The sequence below is a fragment of the Lissotriton helveticus genome, chromosome 1_1 (assembly GCF_964261635.1).
Source record: "Lissotriton helveticus chromosome 1_1, aLisHel1.1, whole genome shotgun sequence".
NCBI lineage: Eukaryota > Metazoa > Chordata > Amphibia > Caudata > Salamandridae > Lissotriton > Lissotriton helveticus.
The window spans coordinates 1915962609-1915989957 of NC_136057.1; the positions used below are offsets into that span (position 1 = coordinate 1915962609).

The 27349-nt window shown below is 51.0% G+C and overlaps 1 protein-coding gene across 2 annotated transcripts in view; it reads right to left on the reverse strand.

The window, feature by feature from the left end:
- Positions 1-27349, reverse strand: part of DHX9 (DExH-box helicase 9) — a 282357-nt gene that overhangs the window by 40380 nt on the left and 214628 nt on the right. For both annotated transcript variants that reach the window (XM_078643268.1, XM_078643278.1), the window contains exon 21: positions 20479-20639. In XM_078643268.1, coding sequence (XP_078499394.1) covers positions 20479-20639 — 161 coding nt within the window. The remainder of the gene's footprint in view (positions 1-20478; positions 20640-27349) is intronic.

Below are 27349 nucleotides of genomic sequence, written 5' to 3' on the forward strand. Positions count from 1 at the left end.
GGCTGCTAAATTCATATCTGTAGCATAGAATACATAGCAGTCCCTCCATTAACGGCGGATGCCCGTGCCAGCTGCAGAAGTCTGAAAAAGTGTTTTAAGAACAGCCTGTCCTACAGCTGCCTGCTGTTTGGAATGCACATCTACACAGTAATGTTTGGTAAACGTATGTGGTGTAGACCATGTGGCTGCCCTACAAATGTCTTCCAAAGGAATGTTACCCAGGAATGCCATGGAGGCCCCCAACTTGCGTGTGGAGTGTGCCCTGGGGGGGACCGTTAAAGTGCGCTTAGCCTTCTGATAGCAAATCTGAATACACTTAACGATCCACCTGGCTATTCCTGCTTTGGAAATGGGGTTGCCTTTATGCTGGGCTGCGAAGGCAACAAAGAGTTGCTGTGTCTTTCTAAAAGGTTGTGTTCTGTCAATGTAGTACATAAGCGCCCTTTTGACATCAAGCGTATGGAGCATCCTTTCTGCTACCGTTTCTGGGTTGGGAAAGAATGCGGGCAGTTCTATTGTTTGATTGACATGGAACTGCGACACCACCTTAGGGAGAAATTTGGGGTTAGTGCGCAGCACCACCCTGTTTGAATGAATTTGTATAAACGGCTCTTGAATGGTGAGCGCCTGCAGCTCACTAACACGTCTTAGAGACGTTATGGCAATGAGAAAGGCTACTTTCCATGTGAGGAACTGAAGCTCACATGAATGCAGAGGTTCAAATGGGGGACCCATCAATCTGGTGAGCACCACATTGAGGTTCCACACAGGAGCTGGTGGGGTCCTGGGAGGGATGCCCGCTTCAGCCCTTCCAGGAATGCTTTAATGGCAGGCACCAAGAAGACAGAGAGATGCTGCCTGTTTTGGAGATAAGCCGCTATGGCGGATAAGTGTATCCGAATGGAAGCGTATGCTAGATTGCATTTGTAAAGATGCAACAGATAGCAGATGATATTGGGAATGGATGCATCGAGCGGGTTGATAGCGTGCTCGGTACAGTAGATGACAAACCGCTTCCATTTTGCTGCATAGCAAGCTCTGGTAGTGGGCTTCCTTGCCTCCCGGATGATGTCCATGCATTCAGGGGGCAAATCAAGGTAGCCAAACTCTAAGACGTCAGGAGCCAGATCGCCAGATGGAGCTGCTGCGGATCCGGGTGCTCAATGTCGCCACGGTTCTGCGTTAAGAGCCGGGGTGTGAGGTGCAGTCTTTGATGCGGTACCACGGAGAGTTCGAGGAACGTGGTGTACCACGGTTGTCGTGCCCACATTGGAGCAACTAGGATGAGCGTCAGCGAGTGTTGCTTTAGCTTTCTCGCCACTAGCGGAATGAGAGGCGCTGGGGGAAAAGCGTACGCAAATCTGCCTGACCAGTTCATCCATATCGCATTGCCCTGCGATAGCGGGTGAGGGAACCTGGCGGCAAAGCTTTGGCATTTTGCGTTTTCCTCCGTGGCAAACAGGTCTATCTCTGGATGACCCCACTGCTGGAAGTACGGGCGGAGTACTGATGGATGTAACTCCCACTCGTGCATTTGGTGGCTGTACCTGCTGAGCAGATCCGCCACCTGATTGTCCGTGCCTGGGAGGTGTTCCGCCATGAGGAAGATGTTCCTCTGAATGGCCCACTTCCACATGCTCTGAGCTAGATGAGACAACTGTGGAGAGTGCGTACCTCCCTGCTTTTGAATGTAGTACATGGCTGTCATGTTGTCCGTCCGGATCAACACGACTTTGTTGCACAGATGTACTTTGAAGGACTTGAGTGCCATGAAGATTGCCATCAGCTCCAAGTAGTTGATGTGCATCTTCCTTTGTTGCGTTGACCATAGTCCCTGCACCGTATAGTGGAGCACATGAGCCCCCCATCCCTGGAGAGATGCATCCGTTGTTAGTGTAATTTGTGGCACAGGCTCCTGGAACGGTCGGCCCTTGCAAAGGTTGTGTGGATTCCACCAATGCAGAGAGCTGTATGCCCGACCCGTCACCAACACTAGGTCGTTTAGCTGTCCTTGGGCCTGAGTCCACTGATGCGCTAAGCATTCTTGGAGCGGACGCATATGGAGTCTCGCGTGCGGGACTATGAAGATGCAGGAGGCCATCATGCCTATCAACTGCATGAACACTATCGCCGGGAGTGAGTGTTGTGGTCTGAACTTTTGGATCAGCGCCTGGATGTTGTCGATCCTCGCTGGGTTTGGCTGAGTTGTGGCAGCCAGAGTATTGATCGTCACGCCCAAATACTGCCGCACATGGGCCGGCTGAAGGTGTGACTTCAGGTAGTTCAGTGTAAATCCTAGACAGTGAAGGAGGTGAATGGTGTGGGACATGTCTGCGGCGCACTGCTGGGCTGACTTTGCCTGCACGAGCCAGTCGTCCAGATAAGGGTAGACATGTATACCCTGTCTCCGGAGGTGCGCCGCCACTGTCGCCAGACATTTTGCGAACACTCTGGGAGCAGTGGTCACTCCGAAGGGGAGTACCTTGAACTGGTAATGCCTGTTTTGGATGGTGAACCTGAGGTACTTTCTGTGGGATGGGTGGAGTGGTATGTGAAAGTAAGCATCCTTGAGGTCCAAGGTTGCGAGGAAGTCTCCCTGTTGTAACAAGGGAAGAACCTGCTGCAGTGTCAACACGTGAAAGTGTTCTGAAAGAATGTACTGGTTCAAGGGGCGTAGGTCTACAATCCGTCTGAGAGCGCCGTCTTTTTTTGGGATTAAGAAGTACAGGGAATAAACCCCTGTGCCTTCTTCCTCCACTGGCACGAGCTCTACTGCGCCTTTTTGCAGCATCACCAGAACCTCCTGCTGCAATAAGTGCAAGCGCTCTGCTGACATAGGACGGTGTTTTGGGGGCATGGGTGGTGGGGTGGATGTCAGTTCTAAACAATAGCCGAACTGGATAAGTTTCCTGACCCACCTGTCTGTGGTGATGGACTTCCAGACGGGCAGGAACGAATAGTTTTCTTACCTGTCGGTGTAGTTTTGCAGCTTGAAGATCTTTCTGGATTCACTATGCTGTGCATTATTCCGCGGTCTTGTGGTTGGGTCCGGATTCGTAGTCTTTTCTTTGTTTTTTTTTTTTTTTCTTTGCCCAGGTGGGCGTCGGCGTCACACCCCCTTTGGGTGTATTTCCGGTGACGTCGGCATGCTTCCTGCGGAAGCTCCCACTCTTGGGCGCCATCTTCAGATTCTTTTTTTCCGCGGTCGGGTCTGGATCGTTCCCGTTTGGGCTCCAGACATTTTTGGAGAAAGAAGAAAGAAAATACAGAAAAGACGAGGAGAAGTCATCTGAAGACTCCAGGGGACTTCACCGACGAAAGACAAGCAAAGATAAGGCGTTTTCCATCCAGATCTTCGACGAACGTCTACGAACACGCGACCAGAGAGGCCCTGGACGCTCGAGGATGGACAACACGCCGTTCAAGTTCTGCCGGAACTGCCACCACAAGTACGCGCAGAAAGACCAGCACCCGGTATGCAACCTTTGCCTACCGGTGGACCACGAAAGCGGAGACTGCAACGCCTGTTCCGCCTTCACCCCGAAGACCCTTCGTGTGAGAGAGAGGCAGAGGGTAGCACACGCCACCCTGCAGGGGAAGGCCCCGACCCCGTCGCTCTACGAGCTGGGGATGTCCTCCGAGGAAGAAGACAACGCTGCCGCCGAAGACGACTGCTACACGGTCGTAGAGACCGATTACACGAAGACTTCTGACAAGGTAGGAGACTCTTCGGCCCCCAAGAACCCGAGAGACTCTGAGTCTCGAAAAATCGAGGGCAAGACCCCGAAAGCGCCGACGCCAAAAAAGGCGGCGTCCGCGACTACTCCCAGGCCCAGCGGATCCTCAGAGAAGGAGTCCCCGGCGCCGAGAGCTGCTGATCAGCAGAAGACGTCGAAAATCGTCCCCGAAAAGGATCGATCGACGAGGGAGAAAGACCCGAAACTGTCGACGACGACCAGAGACCCGATATCCGGTTCGACGTCGAAAACTTCGACTCCGAGAGGCACGGCGACGAGCCATCCGTCGAAGAGACCGGCGGAACCATCCGACGCGGAACACGCGGCCGAGATGGAAAAGAAAAGAAGGCGCCTCGAGGCAGAAATGGAGAACTTCATACAGCGGAAAAAAAGATTTCGACGCAAGGATGAAGGCCTTCACGATCCCTCAGAAGACCAAGCCACCAGTGCTGGAGGCGGTCGAGGAGGAAGAAGAGGAGGTCGCCGAAGTCACCGAGCAAGACCGGGACGTCGAGGTGTTCGACGACCAGGAGGAGTACGAGAATCCCCACGAGAGCTACAGCTATGGGGAGGAAGATGAGGGCAGGACAGACACAGAGTCGGCGCCCTATGACCTTCAGGATGTGGATTACATCGATGTCGAGACCGACAGCCCGGAGGAGGTGGTCGACACCTACCCCTCGAGGCCCTCGCCGCCGGACGACATCGGGGCCTACAACGCGGTGATACAATCTGCCGCAGCAGCTTTCAAGCTCAAGCTCGACGAAGAGAAGCAGAAAGCAGACTTTCTTCTGGAAACATTGCTCCCAACACAAACGAGGAGCCAGTTCCTCCCGATGCTCGAGAGCGTCTTGGCTCAGGGGAAGGAAGCTTTCAGGGAGCCCGCAACATGCAAGGCAGTGACTCCCAGAACTGAGAAGAAGTACAAGCATGCCGCAAAGGACCCGGCCTACATTCAGGGCACGGTCTCCGCAGACTCCATTATCACGGCCACAGCAAGGAGGAGGGCTAACGTACCCACTACCTCGGGCCCGCCACCGGATAAAGAGAGCAAAAGGATGGATCTGGTGGGCAGAAGGATCGAACGGAATGCCGCGACCCACTGGCGCATGGCTAATTCCAACGCCCTGGTGAACAGACACATGTACCAAATCATGGAGGGACTGGGACAGTTGGTGAAGGACTTGCCCCAGGATGCCAAGCAGAAAGCCGAAAAGCTAATTGAAGAGGGGAAGAATGCTGCAAATTCTTGCCTTAAGACGGCTCTGGATGGGGCAGACACGGCCAGCAGGCTCATGATGATGGGCGTCACGGAAAGGAGACACGCCTGGCTCAGGATATCCGGTTTCAAACCGGAGGTGCAACACAGCATCCTGAACACCCCGTTCAACGGCAGTACGCTTTTCGGACAAACAGTTGATGAGCAACTCAGCCAACTTAAGAAGGATAACGAAACAGCAAGATCCATGGGAGCATTGCAGTTCAGAGGGAACAAGAGGGGCACCCCGTCACGGAGGCCTGGCGGGAGAGGTGGAAACCAGCCAGGTACTTCACACCAGGCTTTCCAGCAAACGCACCAGGCAGACTCGCAGGGTCAGCAGGGCCATCAGAAACAGCCCTGGCAGTACCAACAAAGAGGCCAGTCCTTTCGAGGGAGAAATGGACGAGGACAAAATAGAAGAGGGGGCCAGCAGCCCACCTCCAAGTGACTTCGAAAAAACCCGTGTGCCCACCCACAAAAAAGATCCCAGGGGGCAGCACGTACAGATGGGTCAAGACAAACTAGACACCCACGACCACAGGACACCAGTGGGAGGGAGATTAAGATTCCACCTCCAGGAGTGGAGAGGAATCACATCAGACAAATGGATCCTCAACATTATCCAATTCGGATACTGCATAGAGTTGGAGGCGAGGCCAACAAGCAGAAAACCAAGAAGAAAGCCGCTAGCAAGCAAGCAGCTGCAGTGCCTTCAGGAAGAAGCAAAAGAACTCCTGCGGAAGCAGGCCATAGAAAGGGTACCCTTCAAAGAAAGAAACACAGGAGTATACTCAACATACTTCCTGGTACCAAAAGTAGACGAGACAATGAGGCCCATTCTCGATTTACGGTTCGTGAACCGATTCATAAGAACGCAAAAATTCAAAATGACCTCCCTGCAAGAGGTGCTCCCACAGTTGCAGACCGGGGACTTCATGGTCACTATAGACCTCAAAGACGCATACCTGCACATCCCAATGAACAGGAAGCACAAGCACATGCTCAGGTTCACCGTCGGAGAAAGCCACTACCAGTTCACGACACTGGCCTTCGGTCTGAAATCGGCACCAAGAGTTTTCACAAAGTGCCTCGCAGCAGTCGCGGCGCACCTAAGAAGGCAGGGGATACATGTATACCCTTACCTGGACGACTGGCTGGTGAAAGCAAACTCATACCAGAAATGCAAGCTGCACGCACATACAGTGACCAGCACGCTCATAAACCTGGGGTTCTCCATCCATTGGAAGAAATCATCAATGGAGCCGGAACAAGTGAAGATCTTCCTGGGAGCACAGATCAACACCTTACAGGGCAAGGTGTTCCCCAGCGAGAAGAGGGCGCTGTGAAGGAAACTCGCCTCTACCGGAAGGGACAAGCTCGGACAGTGAGGACGGCGAGCAAGATCATGGGGATGATGGCATCATGCATCCACCTGGTACCGAATGTACGACTCCACATGAGACCCATTCAAGAATGGCTACAGGAGCAATGGTCACAAGCTACAGGCAGTTGGGAGGATCTAGTGGTTGTAACGCACGCAGTGCAGAAGGAGATGACATGGTGGACCATGGAGAACATAGCAAGGGGAAAGCCTCTAACGCCCCCAACGCCAACAGTGACCATCACCACAGACGCATCCCTGAAGGGATGGGGCGCTCACATGGAGGAGCTCAAGGTGAGGGGACTGTGGACACCGACGGATGCCACAAAGCACATCAATTACTTAGAATTGAAGACAATCTTCCTTGCACTGAAGGCCTTTCAAACAAGACTGTACAAGCACAAGGTATTGATACAAACAGACAACACCACTGCGATGTTCTACATCAACAAGCAGGGGGGCACACAGTCCGCACCGCTTTCAACGCTGGCGCAGGAGATATGGAGATGGGCCATCCCTCTCAAGATAGACCTGCTAGCCATACACCTACCAGGGAAGGACAACATACAAGCCGATTGGCTCAGCAGGCAGACATCGGCATCCCACGAGTGGGAGCTCAATGCTCAGGAGACAAGATACCTGTTCGACAGGTGGGGGACACCATCGGTGGACCTGTTTGCCACACGCCAGAATGCAAAATGCCAAAACTTCGCATCCAGGCAGCCCGAGGAGGGGACACTGGGGAATGCCCTATGGATAGATTGGTCAAGGACATTTGCCTACGCCTTTCCCCCGATACCACTGATGCACAGAGTACTGAGCAAATGCAGAGCGAGCAACATGACACTGATACTGGTCGCACCGCAGTGGGCGAGGCAGACCTGGTACTCGCAGATCATGGAGATGACACAGTGTGCACCCCACAGATTCAGCAGGAGGAAAGATCTACTGTCCATGCAGAACGGAGAGGTACTGCATCCAGAGCCAGAGAGCATGAGCCTAGTAGCGTGGCTCCTGAGGACATAGAGTTCGCACATTTGAGACTACCAGAAAGCACCCTGAGGGTACTTCGGGAGGCACGAAGGCCCAGCACTCGAAAGTGCTACGTTGCGAAATGGAAAAGATTCACAATATGGTGCAGACAGGAAAGACTCCACAATAAGATGAAGAGGGACTCCACAGTGCTAAGGTACCTGACGCACTTGTTATGTTATGTTAAAATAGGACTTTTATAGCGCAACGGCTACTCCAAGGGAGTGTCCCGGCGCTTTAAGCTCCAAACCATAGAAGAGAGCATAAAACATAACAGTAACAGAAAGGGGCCCAAAGAGAGAAAAGATTATCCAGCAAACAACCAGGTTTTCAGGTCTTTCCTGAAAACAAGCAAATTTGAGGTATTTCGCAGGAACAACGGTAGCGAGTTCCACAGCTGAGGAGCGAGGAAACTGAAAGACCGGCCGCCTAGCCGAGCCTTTTTAATGCGTGGTACCCGCGCTAGAGCCAAGGCTTCTGACCTGAGGGATCGTGCGGGTCGATAGAAGTCCAGCCTCCTCTGAAGATACTTAGCGCCATTGCCATGTAAGGCCTTATGGGCAAGAGTCATGGCCTTGAACAGTATCCTCTTCCGCACCGGAAGCCAATGGAGGGATGTAAGAAGGGTAGAGGCGCTGGTGCGACGATGAAGGCCAAAGATGGCACGCGCCGCGGCGTTCTGGGTAATCTGTAGGCGCTGGAGGAGATATTCAGGCAAGCCAAGATATAAAACATTGGCGTAGTCCAATCTGGACCCTATAAGGGCCTGAACAGTAATCCTCCGATGTTGCTCCGATAGAAGGGGAAAAAACTTACGTAACATTCTAAGTATCCCAAAACATGTTCCCGTGAGAGTGGAGACCTGGGATTTGAGCGAGAGCTCATTGTCGATTTTAATTCCCAGGTTTTTTGCCCACTTAGAGGACTGGGTGGGAGGGAACATGTCAGCAGGCCACCAACCTCGCCAATCTGGTTCTGATGGGCATCCGAAGAATAGTATTTCGGACTTGTCCGAGTTGCACTTAAGGCTGTTTTGTGAAAACCAGCTAAAAACAGCCCCAAGGCACTCGCGAATCCCTTCACCATCGAACTCTTCACCCTTGCGACAGGTGAAGAGGAGCTGAGTGTCGTCAGCATAAGAGACGATCCGGGCCCCATAGGACTCCGCCAATGTCGCCAAAGGGGTCATCAGGATGTTAAAGAGAGTGGGGCTCAAAATAGAGCCCTGGGGCACTCCGACTCCCAGTGGCGGCATCTCGGCGGATCCGGGTGGGACCCAGACAGTCTGGCGGCGGTTGGCCAGAAAGGAAGAAAACCAATCGAGCACCGTCCCCCCTAGCCCGATGTCACGGAGCCTAGTGAGGAGATCCTCATGGGGGACGGTGTCGAACGCCGCCGACAGATCTAGCATAACTAACAACACCCTACCTCCCATGTCCAGCACCTACTGGAGAAGAACCTTAGCTCATCCTCGTTAAGAGTTCACTTGGCAGCGATAGTAGCCTACACAAGGGGAGAAACGTGCAGGAGCTTCTTCACATCACAGGTGGTGAAGAGATTCCTAGAAGGAGCGAAAAGGATCGCACCACCCAAGCGGGTGCCGCCACCTGCATGGAACTTGAACACAGTCCTAACGGAACTCATGAAAGAGCCCTTTGAACCACTTCACAAGGCCTCCCTAAAGATGCTAACTATGAAAACAGCCTTCCTGGTTGCGATAACGTCCTTACGCAGAGTAAGCGAGCTTCAAGCGCTGACGCTACAAGAACCATACATACAAATACACAACGATAGAGTTGTGATGAGGACTGACCCACACTTCATGCCGAAGGTGGTATCCAATTTTCACATGAACCAGTCGATACAGATACCGAGTTTTTTCCAAAAACCCACAACCAGCGCAGAGAGAGCTCTGCACACCCTGGACGCCAGAAGGGCAGTCATGCACTACATTGAAAGGACAAAGGGGCACAGGAAAACGAAACAGTTTTTTGTGTCCTTCGCAAACAGCTTCATGGGCAAAGCAGTAACCAAAAGGACCATTGCACGATGGATCGCACAAACAATCCAACTCTGCCACAAACGGGCAGGACAGGAACTGGCTGAGGGGACGCGTGCCCACTCCACCAGGAAGAAGGGCGCTACAATAGCCTTCCTGGCTAACACACCCATAGAGGACATATGCCTGGCGGCAACATGGGCTTTGGTGCACACGTTCACGAAGCACTACTGTGTGGACATACAAATGAACAAGGAAGCTCAAGTGGGACAGAAGGTGCTACGGCACATATTCAACACCCAACGCTCATCTTCCACCCAGCCGCCACAGAGATGAGAAACCGCTACAAAATCTATGCACAGCATAGTGAATCCAGAAAGATTCACGCTGCAAAACGAATAGTTTTCTTACCTGTCGGTGTAGTTTTGCAGCTTGAAGATCTTTCTGGATTCACTAGCGAACCCACCCACCTCCGCCAGAAAGATGAGGCTGGAGAGAGAAGAGGTGGTTAACTAAAGAATAGACTTTGAAAGTACAAAGCGGTAAATACAAACTAAGATGAACATTGCCATTACTTCGGAAACGAAAGAAACACGGAAAAAAAGAACCCGAAGATGGTGCCCAAGAGTGGGAGCTTCCGCAAGAAGCATGCCGACGTCACCGGAAATACACCCAAAGGGGTGTGACGCCGACGCCCACCTGGGCTACAAAAAAAAAAAAAACTGAGAAAAGACTACGAATCCGGACCCAACCACAAGACCGCGGAATAATGCACAGCATAGTGAATCCAGAAAGATCTTCAAGCTGCAAAACTACACCGACAGGTAAGAAAATTGCTCCCAACACAAACGAGGAGCCAGTTCCTCCCGATGCTCGAGAGCGTCTTGGCTCAGGGGAAGGAAGCTTTCAGGGAGCCCGCAACATGCAAGGCAGTGACTCCCAGAACTGAGAAGAAGTACAAGCATGCCGCAAAGGACCCGGCCTACATTCAGGGCACGGTCTCCGCAGACTCCATTATCACGGCCACAGCAAGGAGGAGGGCTAACGTACCCACTACCTCGGGCCCGCCACCGGATAAAGAGAGCAAAAGGATGGATCTGGTGGGCAGAAGGATCGAACGGAATGCCGCGACCCACTGGCGCATGGCTAATTCCAACGCCCTGGTGAACAGACACATGTACCAAATCATGGAGGGACTGGGACAGTTGGTGAAGGACTTGCCCCAGGATGCCAAGCAGAAAGCCGAAAAGCTAATTGAAGAGGGGAAGAATGCTGCAAATTCTTGCCTTAAGACGGCTCTGGATGGGGCAGACACGGCCAGCAGGCTCATGATGATGGGCGTCACGGAAAGGAGACACGCCTGGCTCAGGATATCCGGTTTCAAACCGGAGGTGCAACACAGCATCCTGAACACCCCGTTCAACGGCAGTACGCTTTTCGGACAAACAGTTGATGAGCAACTCAGCCAACTTAAGAAGGATAACGAAACAGCAAGATCCATGGGAGCATTGCAGTTCAGAGGGAACAAGAGGGGCACCCCGTCACGGAGGCCCGGCGGAAGAGGCGGAAACCAGCCAGGTACTTCACACCAGGCTTTCCAGCAAACGCACCAGGCAGACTCGCAGGGTCAGCAGGGCCATCAGAAACAGCCCTGGCAGTACCAACAAAGAGGCCAGTCCTTTCGAGGGAGAAATGGACGAGGACAAAATAGAAGAGGGGGCCAGCAGCCCACCTCCAAGTGACTTCGAAAAAACCCGTGTGCCCACCCACAAAAAAGATCCCAGGGGGCAGCACGTACAGATGGGTCAAGACAAACTAGACACCCACGACCACAGGACACCAGTGGGAGGGAGATTAAGATTCCACCTCCAGGAGTGGAGAGGAATCACATCAGACAAATGGATCCTCAACATTATCCAATTCGGATACTGCATAGAGTTGGAGGCGAGGCCAACAAGCAGAAAACCAAGAAGAAAGCCGCTAGCAAGCAAGCAGCTGCAGTGCCTTCAGGAAGAAGCAAAAGAACTCCTGCGGAAGCAGGCCATAGAAAGGGTACCCTTCAAAGAAAGAAACACAGGAGTATACTCAACATACTTCCTGGTACCAAAAGTAGACGAGACAATGAGGCCCATTCTCGATTTACGGTTCGTGAACCGATTCATAAGAACGCAAAAATTCAAAATGACCTCCCTGCAAGAGGTGCTCCCACAATTGCAGATCGGGGACTTCATGGTCACAATAGACCTCAAAGACGCATACCTGCACATCCCAATGAACAGGAAGCACAAGCACATGCTCAGGTTCACCGTCGGAGAAAGCCACTACCAGTTCACGACACTGGCCTTCGGTCTAAAATCGGCACCAAGAGTTTTCACAAAGTGCCTCGCAGCAGTCGCGGCGCACCTAAGAAGGCAGGGGATACATGTATACCCTTACCTGGACGACTGGCTGGTGAAAGCAAACTCATACCAGAAATGCAAGCTGCACGCACATACAGTGACCAGCACGCTCATAAACCTGGGGTTCTCCATCCATTGGAAGAAATCATCAATGGAGCCGGAACAAGTGAAGATCTTCCTGGGAGCACAGATCAACACCTTACAGGGCAAGGTGTTCCCCAGCGAGAAGAGGGCGAGGGCGCTGGTGAAGGAAACTCGCCTCTACCGGAAGGGACAAGCTCGGACAGTGAGGACGGCGAGCAAGATCATGGGGATGATGGCATCATGCATCCACCTGGTACCGAATGTACGACTCCACATGAGACCCATTCAAGAATGGCTACAGGAGCAATGGTCACAAGCTACAGGCAGTTGGGAGGATCTAGTGGTTGTAACGCACGCAGTGCAGAAGGAGATGACATGGTGGACCATGGAGAACATAGCAAGGGGAAAGCCTCTAACGCCCCCAACGCCAACAGTGACCATCACCACAGACGCATCCCTGAAGGGATGGGGCGCTCACATGGAGGAGCTCAAGGTGAGGGGACTGTGGACACCGACGGATGCCACAAAGCACATCAATTACTTAGAATTGAAGACAATCTTCCTTGCACTGAAGGCCTTTCAAACAAGACTGTACAAGCACAAGGTATTGATACAAACAGACAACACCACTGCGATGTTCTACATCAACAAGCAGGGGGGCACACAGTCCGCACCGCTTTCAACGCTGGCGCAGGAGATATGGAGATGGGCCATCCCTCTCAAGATAGACCTGCTAGCCATACACCTACCAGGGAAGGACAACATACAAGCCGATTGGCTCAGCAGGCAGACATCGGCATCCCACGAGTGGGAGCTCAATGCTCAGGAGACAAGATACCTGTTCGACAGGTGGGGGACACCATCGGTGGACCTGTTTGCCACACGCCAGAATGCAAAATGCCAAAACTTCGCATCCAGGCAGCCCGAGGAGGGGACACTGGGGAATGCCCTATGGATAGATTGGTCAAGGACATTTGCCTACGCCTTTCCCCCGATACCACTGATGCACAGAGTACTGAGCAAATGCAGAGCGAGCAACATGACACTGATACTGGTCGCACCGCAGTGGGCGAGGCAGACCTGGTACTCGCAGATCATGGAGATGACACAGTGTGCACCCCACAGATTCAGCAGGAGGAAAGATCTACTGTCCATGCAGAACGGAGAGGTACTGCATCCAGAGCCAGAGAGCATGAGCCTAGTAGCGTGGCTCCTGAGGACATAGAGTTCGCACATTTGAGACTACCAGAAAGCACCCTGAGGGTACTTCGGGAGGCACGAAGGCCCAGCACTCGAAAGTGCTACGTTGCGAAATGGAAAAGATTCACAATATGGTGCAGACAGGAAAGACTCCACAATAAGATGAAGAGGGACTCCACAGTGCTAAGGTACCTGACGCACTTACTGGAGAAGAACCTTAGCTCATCCTCGTTAAGAGTTCACTTGGCAGCGATAGTAGCCTACACAAGGGGAGAAACGTGCAGGAGCTTCTTCACATCACAGGTGGTGAAGAGATTCCTAGAAGGAGCGAAAAGGATCGCACCACCCAAGCGGGTGCCGCCACCCGCATGGAACTTGAACACAGTCCTAACGGAACTCATGAAAGAGCCCTTTGAACCACTTCACAAGGCCTCCCTAAAGATGCTAACTATGAAAACAGCCTTCCTGGTTGCGATAACGTCCTTACGCAGAGTAAGCGAGCTTCAAGCGCTGACGCTACAAGAACCATACATACAAATACACAACGATAGAGTTGTGATGAGGACTGACCCACACTTCATGCCGAAGGTGGTATCCAATTTTCACATGAACCAGTCGATACAGATACCGAGTTTTTTCCAAAAACCCACAACCAGCGCAGAGAGAGCTCTGCACACCCTGGACGCCAGAAGGGCAGTCATGCACTACATTGACTCATTCACCTGTTTCGCTTTGTATTGGCAGCTTGCGTCTGTTTGGGGGCCCCCGAAGACGACGGCGTCGGCACCGGAGCAGACTTCTTCGGTTTCGATTGGGAGTCGGCCATGTTTGTTTTCATCGATACCGAGGGTTTCGGTTTCGATTTCAGTAATGGCGGCTCCGCGGAGGTGTCCGTAGCCGGGCCGGAAGGCGGGGCCGTGGATCGAGGTGTAAGGTCTTGGGTAAGGCCGCGTGGCGATCCCGTGACCTGAGACTTTGTAAGAGTACGAACGGGGCATAGCTCTTCCTCCGAGCTATCTTCCATGGCCCCATATGCTTCGTCGTCGTCCCCTACCCTCGACGATTTCTTCAATGTCGGGACTGTGGACGTCTGCTCCGTCGGACTCTACCTCCACCGGGGTAGGGGAAATCTGCAGGTGACGCACTTGCTCGTCTTCCGCGGGGTCGTCAAAGATGTCCACCGGTGCGGAGCCGATCTCTGGGCCTCAAGGCGCGCCACGCGCCGAAGCTTGATCGTCTTCTTCGATCGAAATCTGGAACAGGCCATACAGTTGGCCTCGTTGTGGTCCGGCGACAGGCACTTGTTGCACACAGGATGGACGTCAATGTGTGGGTACTTGGAACCACACACGGGACATTTCTTGAATGGACTCCGCTCCATGCCGTCGAAGTCTTGCTGCGTCGACTAGGCCCCGATCACCGAAGAGTCTCACGACCGCCCGAATATCCGACTCTACGAGCTGGAAGATAGACGGGACCGAACGCGAACAATACAGACGGTGCAAAGAAGGCCTTTTGACCTTGAAAAAGTTCTATCACGATTCCGAACAGGAGACGTCGAAATCACATCCGAACCCAATGGCGGAAAAAAACAATCTGGGGATGGAGTCGATGCCCATGCGCACTGTAGTCCAGGGGAGGAGCCACCTATCTCCTGATACTTCGAAGACTCTTCCAGGACAACAATGTGCAATCATCCGGACACAACACTAGGCGGCGATCTATGCTACAGATATGAATTTAGCAGCCCACATGCCTCGAACACTTTGTTAGACAGAGCACAACCCAAAAGTTTGATACCACAGTGACTTAAGTCAAAACACACGTGTGCTCTGTCTAACAAAGTTTTTAGATCAAAACCTGCATCCACCCACTATGGTCAAAGATTGTAAACGCCTCTCTACGCCAAGGCACTATACCAGACTGCCTAAAAATCAGTCAAGAGACACCCATTCTAAAAAAAACCTACGGCAGACTGCTCTGACCCAAACAACTTCCAGCCCATCTCCAACATCCCTACTCTGGCTAAGCGCTTAGAAAAATGTGTACAGAAAAAACTCTGCAATCACATAGAAAAGTTTCAACTTCTCGATCAATTCTAATCAGGCTTCCATCAAGATCACAGCACAGAATCAGCCCTTACTCATATTGTAGATGACATACTAAAAATGCTGGACAAGAACGAATCATGCCTTCTAATATTGCTTGATTCATCTGCTGCCTTTGACACCGTCAAACACGACACCCTACTAAAACTACTGGAACAAAGAATGGGCTTATCAGGGGCCGTATTGCAATGGTTCGCTTCTTTCCTCCAAAACAGATCCTTAAGAGTCAATGAATCAATCCATATCTGTCACAAGCGATAACTCTTGGTGTTCCTCAAGGATCCGCTCCCCCCCCCCCACCTTCTCTTTAACTTATTTTTGTAACTACTAGCAAACCGCCTAAAATTAGCTAACATCCACTACCACATGTATGCGGATGACACCCAGCGATATCTCAAAATTGCCTCTCCAGATGATATTATATCCCTCAACTCCATCCTACAAAATACACACCTCTGGCTCACGGTTAATCACCTCAAACTCAACGCTACTAAAACTGAATTTCTTCTCACGTCTCCACCAAATAACAGCATCAAGATGGATCTGTGGCTGAATCATCTTCTAGCCCTCAAATGCGCACCCCACATCATAGACTCTGCCAGATCCTTAGGTATTACATTATGCAGGGTCACATTAATGCTGTCACCAAAGGAGCAAATTACCAACTGAGCATTCTGCGGAAACTGAAACTAAGATCTAAAGCTAGCAGTCCAAGCCCCAGTCTTACCCAGATTGGATTACGGTATTGCCACACTATGTGGCCTACCTAAATACAGGCCACATAGTTACACTTCAACACACCCAGTTACCTGGCCCAAAAACTAGAAAAATCAGGGGGCTGCAGATCTTCTCGAAGTGCCATCACCTTGTTGCTGAAACCCCAACAAACCCTCACAAAGATAACTGGGGCTAGAGCATTCTCAACTGTCGCTACCAAGATTTGGAACTCTTTACCGCCGGACCTTCGACTACTGTCCTCCACCTACGCCTTCATAAGAGAAGCCAAATCGTACCTACTGTCTAAGTTCTTACCCTAAATCAACTTATCAATGTCATTGAATAGACTCAGATCGCAATTTATGTAGACTATCCTGTCTAGCACTGGCTGTGTTATACTCCAACCACAGTTAGGCTATTCTTAACTGTTGATTTATTTGTCTCTCAAGCATAAGGTTTGCATGTTGATCAGACCAAGTGCTAATAGTGTTATCTCCGTGTAAAGCGCTTCGATAGCCCCGATGGTCACGTTCGCGCTATACAAAACTTCCTACATAAATATAATAAATAAGGTGGGCTACCTGAAGTGGACCAGACTTTTAGAAATACACCATCTTAGTTTTGGGTGAATTAGGCTCTCCGGTTCAGGATTATACCCACTTCCCGCAGGAAGTGATCATATAAAGGCAAGTAGTCTAATGGCTACTACCTGTCAATCCCACATAACACCCCATATTTGAGTATTTAGGTGGTACCCCTTACACCAGGAACTTCGATTAGACAGATGAAGAAGAGAGGACAAATAAAAGCCACAAGAACCAGAGCCAGATAGTGGACTTTTGGCACCAAATCCTCCCAGCACAAAGTCTCGACAATCGTGACCAGCGACTTGTCCTGCAGCTGACCGGCTTCCAAGAAGTAGTAATGATCAAAAGGGGAGAGAGGTATAAAGTGGACCTGGCCTCCTGTATGATATGAGCTAAACAAAGAAAGTCAACTAGAGTGTAGAGATAGGGGTCATTCCAGATAATCCCTAAGGGAAAAGTCTTACTTTCTTAAAATAACCCTCACCCACCAAAAGTCCCCTTGGTGGCATGCTTCATCATAGGGTTCTTCCCGCCCCACTGCGGGACGGGCGTACTGCAACCGACGGAGATGTGGGAGCACTGTTGGGAGGTGGGGACTATAATGAAAAATAGAATAGGAGTGAAGAGGGTCAGTGATTAGTGAAGAGTAAATGTTAAACATACCTGTCCGCAAGAGAGAAATATACTTAATTGGATCTAGTGGCTGATATGGTTAAAAAGGGGTAGTTGGGAGAAGCACAAATTAATGTATGTGTAGGCTCCCGGTCTACATGTTTCAAAGCCTGCCCCCACGGCTTCTTCGTCAGGACCAGATAGAGTTGATCCCTTCTAATCACTCCTAAGAACAGGCGAGTGTAGTCATTCAATGCCTAAACAGTGATTTTTAAATCATTTTATACAATACCCATTAGGTATGTTGCTTCAGGAACCACCTATTATGATGGTCTTGTTTAAGTTTATATTTTTTATGCGATTTTAAGATGCCTCATGAGCTCCTAATGGGAGGAGATGGACGCTTCTAGTCACACTTATACCAAAGCTACTCCCTCTCTCAGCATTCGCTGCCTGCGGCAACGTAGATAGCTTCCAAGAACCCCAGGAGACTGCCACCCCTCCGCAAACTGTCATCACTCTCCCTCGAAGCCGAAGAGCTACTTCTCTGCAGAGCGCAGGCACTGAAGAGCCAAATCCGTCCGGTTCACCAAGTTCCCACTCACCGGCCATCCTGATACCGCAGCCTCCCAGGAAGAAATAACTGTGCTCCTGAATGTCAGATCTGCCCCCCCCCACCACCAAGTGTGAGAACATCAGTACAAACCAGAGCTGCACAAGATCAATACCCGTGGTACCGGACCCCTTGCAGCAAACAAAAGACAGTCCAGTCCAGACTCCAAAGACACAGAGACCAAGCAGCTGTCGAGGGACCGCAGAGTCACATCCAGAGTGGCCCAGCTGTCCTGATTTAGCACATTCAACCAGCGAGTCAGACTATCGCAAGGCCCTGAGACGCGAAGAGCCCAGCCAACATTTCCACTCTGCACCTGAGCACCCAGAGTTAATTTTCTAAATTGGTCTCAGATTTATTCTTGAGAGTGTCTCATTTATTGTCTGTGTACCCTACGACAAAAGAGCATTTGGGGTATCTTTTTTGCCTCTGTAAATCAACAGATGTTTGCCTGGACTATTACACAGTGTACTTCATTTTGGTCCACTATATAAAGAACCAGTGTTGGAAAGGGCCCTTTTTGCAGGGTTACCCCTAAACGTGTTGCTTGTTCCTCTTATTTTTTTCCTGACCTGTGTGTGTTGGTTTTAAGACTGGGCACTTTACCACTGCTAATCAGTGCATATGCTCTCTGTGCAAACTGTTATGGATTGGTGTTTCCATGACTGACCTATTTGATTTATGTGTCAGTCCCTAGTAAAGAGCACTGTGCATGCCAGGCCCCATAAATCAAATGCTGTTGGTGGGCTGCAGCACTGGATTGTGCCACCCACGCAAACAGCATGTAAAGTGTAACTCTGGCCTGCCATTGCAGAGCCTGTTTGCAGCCTGGGGCTGCCATGTCGACTTAGCAAGTGCACACACTTGCAAGTCCCTAAACCTTCCCTTTTCACATGGGTCACTCCTAAGGTAGGCCCAAGGTAACCTAATGGGCAGGGTGCATTGTATGTGAAAGGTAGGACATGCCCTGGTGTGTGTGGCATGTCCTGATCATGAATTACAGCCTATTTCGTTTTTCACTATTGCAAGGCTATCTGTTCCCTATTGGCCAGAATGGGCAGTTTGATTATAACATCCTATAATCCTAACTGACTCAGGGAACATGGTAGAGTTTAGTATGTCTGAACTCAGAATGTTTGAAAATACCACTTTTAGAAAGTAGGTATTTTCTGACCTAACCATCCAGCCTGCCTCTGCTAGCTTGTGTATGGTCTGTCTGGTTTGTGAGTGACAGGGGCTGGGGGAGACTCCAGGAGACAGGGTGAGTCAGCACAGGGCTGAATAGACTTTTCTGCACATAGATGGGTGGGAGGAGTCGCACCTGGGTCTGAATAGGGCTGTGACTGCCTTCCACGATGCTGGCTCCACCTCCTGTGGTGTGTCTGATGACCCTGGCCTACACTGGCAGAATGCACCCAGAACTGGTTTGAACTAGGTACAAGCCCCTCTGTCTTCAGAGGACAAAGGATTTACTGGTATAAATATTGGGGCCCATACCCCAGAGCTTTAGATTACTTCTGAACTAAGGAACCTGCCAGGAAGGAGGACTGGGAAAGCTGGAGGAGGAGTACTGCCCCAATGCTGCGTGTTGTGGGGTTGGCCTGCAGTGGTCGCTTCTGTCTTGGGTAGTGAAAGGTATGGACTGTATTTACATCATCCTGCTGTTACAGTTTTCTCCAAGGGCTTGAAGTAGAGCTTGCCTCCTGTTGAAAGTCTCAGGGATAGAAAAGACTTCAGGAACTCGCTGGAATCAAGGTACCTGCCAAGAAGAAGAGCTAGAAGAGCTGCCAGAAGGAGTACTGCCCCTTTGCTGTGTTGTTGCTTTCTTGGGTTGGCCGGCAGCTGCTGCTTCTACATTGGGCAATGAAAGGTCTGGACTGAACTTTCTCTACTTGTGCTGAGTATCTCCAAGGGACTGAAACCGAGCTGGCCTCCTGTTAAGTCTCAGGGACTGCAAAGACCAACCAATCCAGTGGTGCAGCCCACCAACAGCATTTGATTTATGGGCCCTGGCACGCGCAGTGCACTTTACTAGGGACCGACACATAAATCAAATAGCCAATCATGGAAACGCCAGTCCATAACACAGTTTACACGGAGAGGATATGCACTTTAGCACTGATTAGCAGTGGTAAAGTGCCCAGAGTCCTAAAACCAACACACACAGGTCGGGAAGAAATAGGAGGAAAAAGAAAATGTTTTAGGGGTAACCCTGCAAAAAGGGCCTTTTCCAACAACCAGCTTTCTACAGCCTCCAGTCGTCAATTTTGGTAATGAATACAAACAACATTTTGACTTGCACTTATTGTTCCTTTGGGCACTGAAATAGAAAAAAACACTTTGCAGATTGTCTCATCAATTTATTTTTTTGGCACTCATTTAATCATTAAATATATATTATTTTTACTAAACCTGTTTGGGATTGTTACTCCTTTCTTAACCTTAATATTGGTTTGGTTAACTACTTTACAACACATTTTACGGAGGAAAAGCCTGCTGCCATTGCTACCCAGGGTAAGCCTAGGTTTTCCCATTCAAAGGGCTGACACACAAAGCAGTACCAGAATTGCAGGCCACACTTCACATTGGCTTTAGCAGTTGTCAATTTCTTCCACTGTTCAGTTTCTCATCTCTTTCAACATAGCAGACTAATTTCCAGCAGAAAACTCCTGCATGTCCATGCAACATTTACCCAGCCCATCTACTCTCCACTCTCTCCCAGTACATTCTCCTGCCCTCCCCTATTACCTCTCAGTGTGTGCTCAGCTTCAATGACAGCGTCCAGTGGTGGTGGCTCAATGGCTTTGGACAGGAAGTTCCCGATTCCTCCCAGACGCAGCAGCTTGATGCTCAAAGCGATTTCATGCAGTGGAGTACGGAACATCTCTGGGGTCAGGTGAGTCTCCAGCCTATACACCATGAAAGAAAGGTTGAATGGGGATTGTAAATAGTTTGCAAAACTGCTTAAGAATAAGCTTCTTAGTCATGAAACAGGAAGAACCCAACTGCCAAAAGCTATTCCTGCATAAACAATGGTAAACATATCACCTCTCCTGGGAGTGACCAGAGTCAGGTGGACATGGGGGAGCAAAGCTTGATGTAGACTGAGTCGTGGAGTTATTTTGGGGCTTTCATACCATACTGCCCACTTAAAGAGTCAGCTTCCTACTTTGGTGGAGCAGCTGTGGGATAGAAGACTCGACATTTGCTGTACCACTTGGCTGATAAAATATTCCAGAGGAATCCAAAATTGTCTAGTTAAAAACTTTTCCAATTTTTCTAAATGGTTTTAAAATAGCAGATATGTCCTTAGTCCCTCTACTACTTTTTAAGTTCTAATCAGTTTTGCAAAGTAGTTAGGTCATTAGCAGTAATTATGGGAGACTCTCCACCGGCCGCTCCAGTGGTAGGCGGGACGGCGAACAAGGACCGGCCCGAGGGCAAGGGCCGCCCTCCCCTCATCTCCTCATCTGCAGTCCGGCCGCGGTGGGAAGCGGAAGGCCCCGCTCCGGGTGGAGGACCTCACTCCGGTCCCGACGCTCTCGACCGACAGGGCTGCCTGTCCCCAAGATGGCCGGCCTCGGACAAACCATATCAGTCAATGAATCAGGTGAGCCCAAAAGATTGCGGAAATAAGGGCCCCCGATCCACCAGTCTACCGCTACAGACAGGGTTCAGCGGTGCCTGCCTCGGGGGCACTCCCCACACCCTCCACACTTTTACCAGCCACTTATCACCGTGAAGGGCTCCCTGACCCTAAGATGGCCGACACTCAGGACATCTTCCCAACTACAAACCGGCCCGGATATGCACGGTCCTTCTCATGTCGTGACTCTCCATTAACTCTGGATAAAGACATATGAACCTGCCCTCCCGCTGGCCCGCTAGGACCCTTAGCCTCCTTGCCTACCTGAACTGCAGATTTACCGACATTAGCCTTGGCCGCCTGTCCCCAATATGGCCGCCACTCAGGACGGCGACCTGCTGTGAAATTGATCCTGATTTGCCCTGCCACACAGAACACCTTCTAGCTCTAATTGAGACCGAACCTGATCCCTCTCTGCCTATGTGGGACCCGCCTGCACCATTGGAACAGGTCTGCAGATTTCTCGACTTCAGCCTGGCTGCCTGCCCCCAACATGGCCGCCACCCAAGACATCGACCAGCAATGCTTTCGGTCCTGATCTACACTATCCCTAATATGGCCACCACACAGGACATCCTCCAGCTCTAAATGGACCGATCTCTACCTACGTGGGACTCGCCAGAAACTTCAGATCAGGTAAACCTGCCCTCCCCCTCTGGCCCGCCTGGACTCGTAGTCTCCCTGCGCTGCCATTTTCTCGACTTTAGCCCGGGCTGCCTGTCCCTAACTTGGCCGCCACTCAGGTCATCGACCAGCTGCGAAAGCGGTGCTGATCTACACGTTTCATGCGTTATCCGGACCCTGATATTGAACCTGCTCTCGCATTGCCCTTTCTTGCCCTTACGGACTTTGAGTCTCCTGCTCTCCTGAGTTATTAACTTTAGCCCTGGTGAGCTAGAGCTCACTCAGAGCTTCCCCAAGCTCAAAACCCGGCCTGATCTCCCGGTCTAAGCCTACTCCGAACTCGTCAAGAATACCCGAACAGAGCCTCGGAACCTTTCCCGCCCTGAGACAACTCCCCAAAGCACGATACACTCTCCACACCGCCCCAAGTAACACTCCTCCCCTCTGTCCTCCGCCTCACTCCCCCTGAGCCTCTCCCCCCCCCCGCCCAGCCAAGATGCCCCCAGCCGCACTATCGGTCACTCATCTTGTCCCTTCCACTAACCTCCTCTCCCCTCAAGGACCGAACACCTTCGCTATATCGTTCCCACGATCCCTCTCTTTCAAATCTAAAAAACGCTTCAAACAGAACATAATAAGGCAACACCCTGAAACGCTAATTGTTGACATTTACCACTGCACAACTAGAGGTCAGAAGAAAATGGACTTTATTTTCCACACCAACAGACCTGACGTTTGGGCCAACATCTTTAATACATCCCTCCCCATCTCCAAAACCACCTTCACTGATCACAACCGCAAACTGACAATCGCCCCCCTGAATCATCTATCCCTGACGGGTGACATCTCCATCACCATTTATAGGAACGGCACCATTCTTATCCAGGCGAAAGAGGAAAACCTAGAGTTCTTCGACTCTCTCTTCCCCACACTTAGGATGGCTACGACCCATTACCCACTCAAAACTCCCCCCGCCCATCCTTCCGGCTCCGCTCAAACCCTGATTCCCCAGAACTCGCCACCCCAGCGTCCGACCACTACACTACCTAGTCCCTCCTCCACCCAGCCGCTCCCGACAGCCCTAACGCCCCATCCCTCACAACTCGCGCCCCCCGTCCGGCACACTCAACCTCCCCCCACTGAGCCCCCCTCGCCACCCCAGCGTCCTTCCACTACACCACCTAGTCCCCCCTCCACCCAGCCGCTCCCGACAGCCCTAACCCCCCATACCTCACAATTCTCGCCCCCCGTCCGTCACACCCACCCTATGTTACTAGACCATTCCCTAGCTCCAGAAGCACCTCCCGCTCTCTGCCTCCCCCCCTCAATGATCCCAGACCCCTCATCTACACCATCGCTCAATCCACCCCCACCAATACCCACTCCCCTTGTTCACTCTGTTCCCTCTAACGAAATAAACACGCACCCCCGTTTGGACAGTAATCCACCTCACCCTCTAACCCTCCCACAATTGATAGATAGACCTGTCAACCCCATTACTCAACCTCCTAACCCGCCATTCCTCTCTCCGCTAGCTCTCACTTCCCCCTCCTCTGAAGCTTTCTCCCTCCCCCGTAGGGCCCACAACACCCTTCACTTAACAACCCTCACACAACAAAACCCCAATCCAGATCCCGCCACCTCCCATCCTTTTATCCCTCCCACTGGAAACTCGCCCATTAGCTCCTCACACCCAGTACCTCCCAGTTCCACTGACCCCCCCCTCCCCCCCTCACTCGAGATAGCGCAGCGCCTCGACATTGTTGAAGCTCAGATCTCGACCCTGATCCTAGGACTGAAGGAAACCCTCTCTGCCCTTGGGAATCTCCAGCTACCCCCCTCCCCCTCCGCCTCACACTACATCCCCCCGCCTCCCCCTAGGAACGATTTTCCCCGTACCGTCCTGGCTCATACCCTCCCTGGTCCCCTGCCCCCTCTCACGAAAGTCCTGACGAAGTCACGAGCAATCACTCCCAGCAGAAACTCTACCTCCTTCTCCCCTCTAGAAGTGAGCGCACTCGTCGCTTCTCACAAACTCCCCCCGAACCAGCCTGCCCTGGCCCCTCACGTGATTCCGACCCTCTCCTCCTCGATCCAAGTCATCACCGGAATAGGTAGGGACCTGCCCACCCGTAGAACAATCAGACCCCCTCTTTATCTGTCCCCCATTCCCAGAGCCATCCCTGACAATTTGAAAACAAAAGAAGACCCCCCCCACTTGAACTGCATGCTTATCAACAGCCGGTCCGCAGTCAAACATGCAACGGAAATAGCTGAATCCATCCTCTCTCATGACCTAGATGTGGCCTTCATTACTGAAACGTGGCTTAACTCCCTATCCCATCCCATTCTGGATATGCTGGTGCCTCCCGGCTTCTCAATTATACGTAAAGACAGGCCCATTCACAAAGGTGGCGGCATAGCGATCATCTACAAAAGCAACCTCGCAGTCTCTGAAGCTCCCTCCTACCTGCACAGCTCCTTCGAATGCCTATCGGTCAACATCAAATGCCACGGTCATAGCTCTCGTCAGTGCCATCTCCTCTACCATCCCCCAGGCAATGCCAACGAATTTAAAGCCCAGTTATCGGATCTGATCACCCAATCCGCACTTAATGGCGACGACAATCTAATTATGGGCGACCTCAACTTAAGATGGAACGACCACAAAAACCCGCTGATTCAATCTCTCAACACCCTGCTACAAGACAACGATTTGGTCCAACATTGCTCAGAAGAAACACACTACAGAGGAGCGACCCTGGATGCCATCATCGCGAACAAAAATGCACTCTCGATTGACCACATCATCCCGGTGGACTGGTCAGACCACCACATCATTTTATTTCACATCCTGCAACCGGCCGCGTCACTCCCACCCACCCAAGCACCCCCCAAATGGGTCAGGAACACCACCAGAGTTCCCCGAGACAAGCTTGAGGAAGGACTCAGCACGCTCCTCCCGAACACGGCGGAGCCCCTCTCTACCTCGGAACTCACCTCGCTCTACCATTCCAATCTAGAGCTTGTCCTAGATCAGCTGGCTCCCTTGAAACTAAAAAAACCCAGAAGCATCCCCTCCAGATCTTGGTTCTCTACTGACATTAATGAGGAAAGAAGACACCTTAGATCCTTGGAAAGAACTTGGAGAAACAACCCATCGGCCTTGCATCGGGACCAACTGAAGGCAGCCCGCAAAATATACTATTCTCACATCAAAAGTAAGAAGACTTCCTTCTTCAGTTCTGCTTTAGACAATGCCAGAAACCGCCCCAAGGAACTCTTCGACATCATTAGAAACCAAACCTCCATTCCCAAGGCGGCCAACTTAACTGCCTCCAAAACCCATTGTGACAACTTCGCAAGCTTCTTCAATGAAAAAATAGCCAAAATCGACCGCTCCTTCATCCAGAGCCCTGCATTCATCCACAACACCCCAGTAACATCATCTATCCGCTGGTCTTCTTTCCAGCCGGTCGAGGTTGAAATGATAAGCAATCTTATCGACGCAGCGAAACCCTCCTCTCACTCTCTCGATCTACTTCCCTCGAGACTGGCGAAGGACTTGAAGCTCACCCTAGCCCCAATCTGGGGCAAGATCATCAATAGCTCCTTAAGCGAGGGCCTCATCCCTGACTGCCTTAAACTAGGACAAGTCACCCCTCTGCTCAAAAAACCCGGCCTTGATCTCGCAGACATGAACAACTTCAGACCAGTATCGAATCTTCCGTTCCTAGCCAAAATTCTGGAAAGATGTGTGCTGTCACAATTAACCCAACACTTAGAGAATTCGAACCTACTGGATCCTCTCCAATCAGGGTTCAGAAAGGGCTGCAGTACGGAAACCGCTATCCTAAATGTCCTTGACGACCTGCACATGTCACTCGACTCCAACCAATGTAGCCTCCTCATTCTCCTTGACCTCTCGGCTGCATTTGATACGGTCGATCACTCCCTCCTTCTTAATGTCCTTCGAGAAAGAGCGGGCATCGAAAACACGGTCCTAAAATGGTTCGCCTCCTTTCTTAACAACCGCTCTCAAAGAATAAAGATCAACAGTTTCGAGTCAGACCCCCTCCCCATCAACAGAGGTGTGCCACAAGGATCAGTACTCTCCCCGCAACTTTTCAACATCTACATGGAACCCCTCACCTCTCTCCTAAGGAACTCTAACATCCCCTTCCACCTGTACGCGGATGACACTCAACTCTACTTGGAAACCACTTCGATCGCTGACATTCACAGACTTAATGCCACACTCATGGAGGTTCAACACTGGCTCTCAGCCAACCACCTCAAACTGAACGAAGATAAAACGGAAGTTCTCTTAATCTCGAACAAAGATGAAAACCCACAAATAGTGGAATGGCTCAAAGCCTTAAATGCCCTCAATGTCTCTCTTACTCCAACGGACTCAGCAAAATCACTAGGAATCACTCTCGACTCCAAACTGGACATGAAGAAGCATATCTCTAAAACCGCCAAAAGCGCGTTCATGAACTTGAAACTTCTCTACAAAATTAAACCCTTCCTCCCCCCCAAAGATCTGAAACATGCCACCCAGGCACTCGTGCTCTCAAGAATTGACTATGGCATTGCTGTACTGACTGGAACAGCCAAGTCACACCTGGGTCCCCTCAACTCCACCCTCAACGCTGCCGCAAGAATGATTACAGGAACAAGGAAATTTGACCACATCTCCCCGGCGCTCAAAGAACTCAAATGGCTTCCGATTGACCAACGAGCTAACTTCCGCACAGCCTGCCTCACACATAAAGCCTTGCACACAGGCAAACCTGAATACCTGGCTTCTAAACTCAAAAGGGCTGGACAATCCAGGAACCTCAGAAGCTCCAACACACTCCTGCTCATCCCATTGAAATCACAGAAACGCAAGACCTCTAATAAATCCTTTGCGGGGAACGCTCCCAGGATTTGGAACTCCATCCCCCCACATATCAGAACGACCGCCTCCTTCCCACAATTCAAAACGCTACTCAAAGCCCTCTTCCTTGAACGCTCCGGTGCTTAAAGAGAAGCCCATCTCGCAACAGCAGAAATCCGATTCCTCTACGGTACTCAAATCTAACCGATTCACCCCCGAACTCCGTCTCTTATTACGTTATTATTGCTGTTGTTTTGTTGGTGTACAGGCTTTATTCCCATCCTATCGTGTCCGATTCTTGTATTATTTGCTTATTGCCTTGATTGCATTTCTCTATTTGCTGTGAAGCGCTCTGATACCCCCGGGTCCAGCTAGCGCTATACAAAACTTCAATAAATAAAAATAAATAAGTAAATAAATAAAAATTATGATTTTTAAAGTGGGAACTTAAACTACAAAAAAAG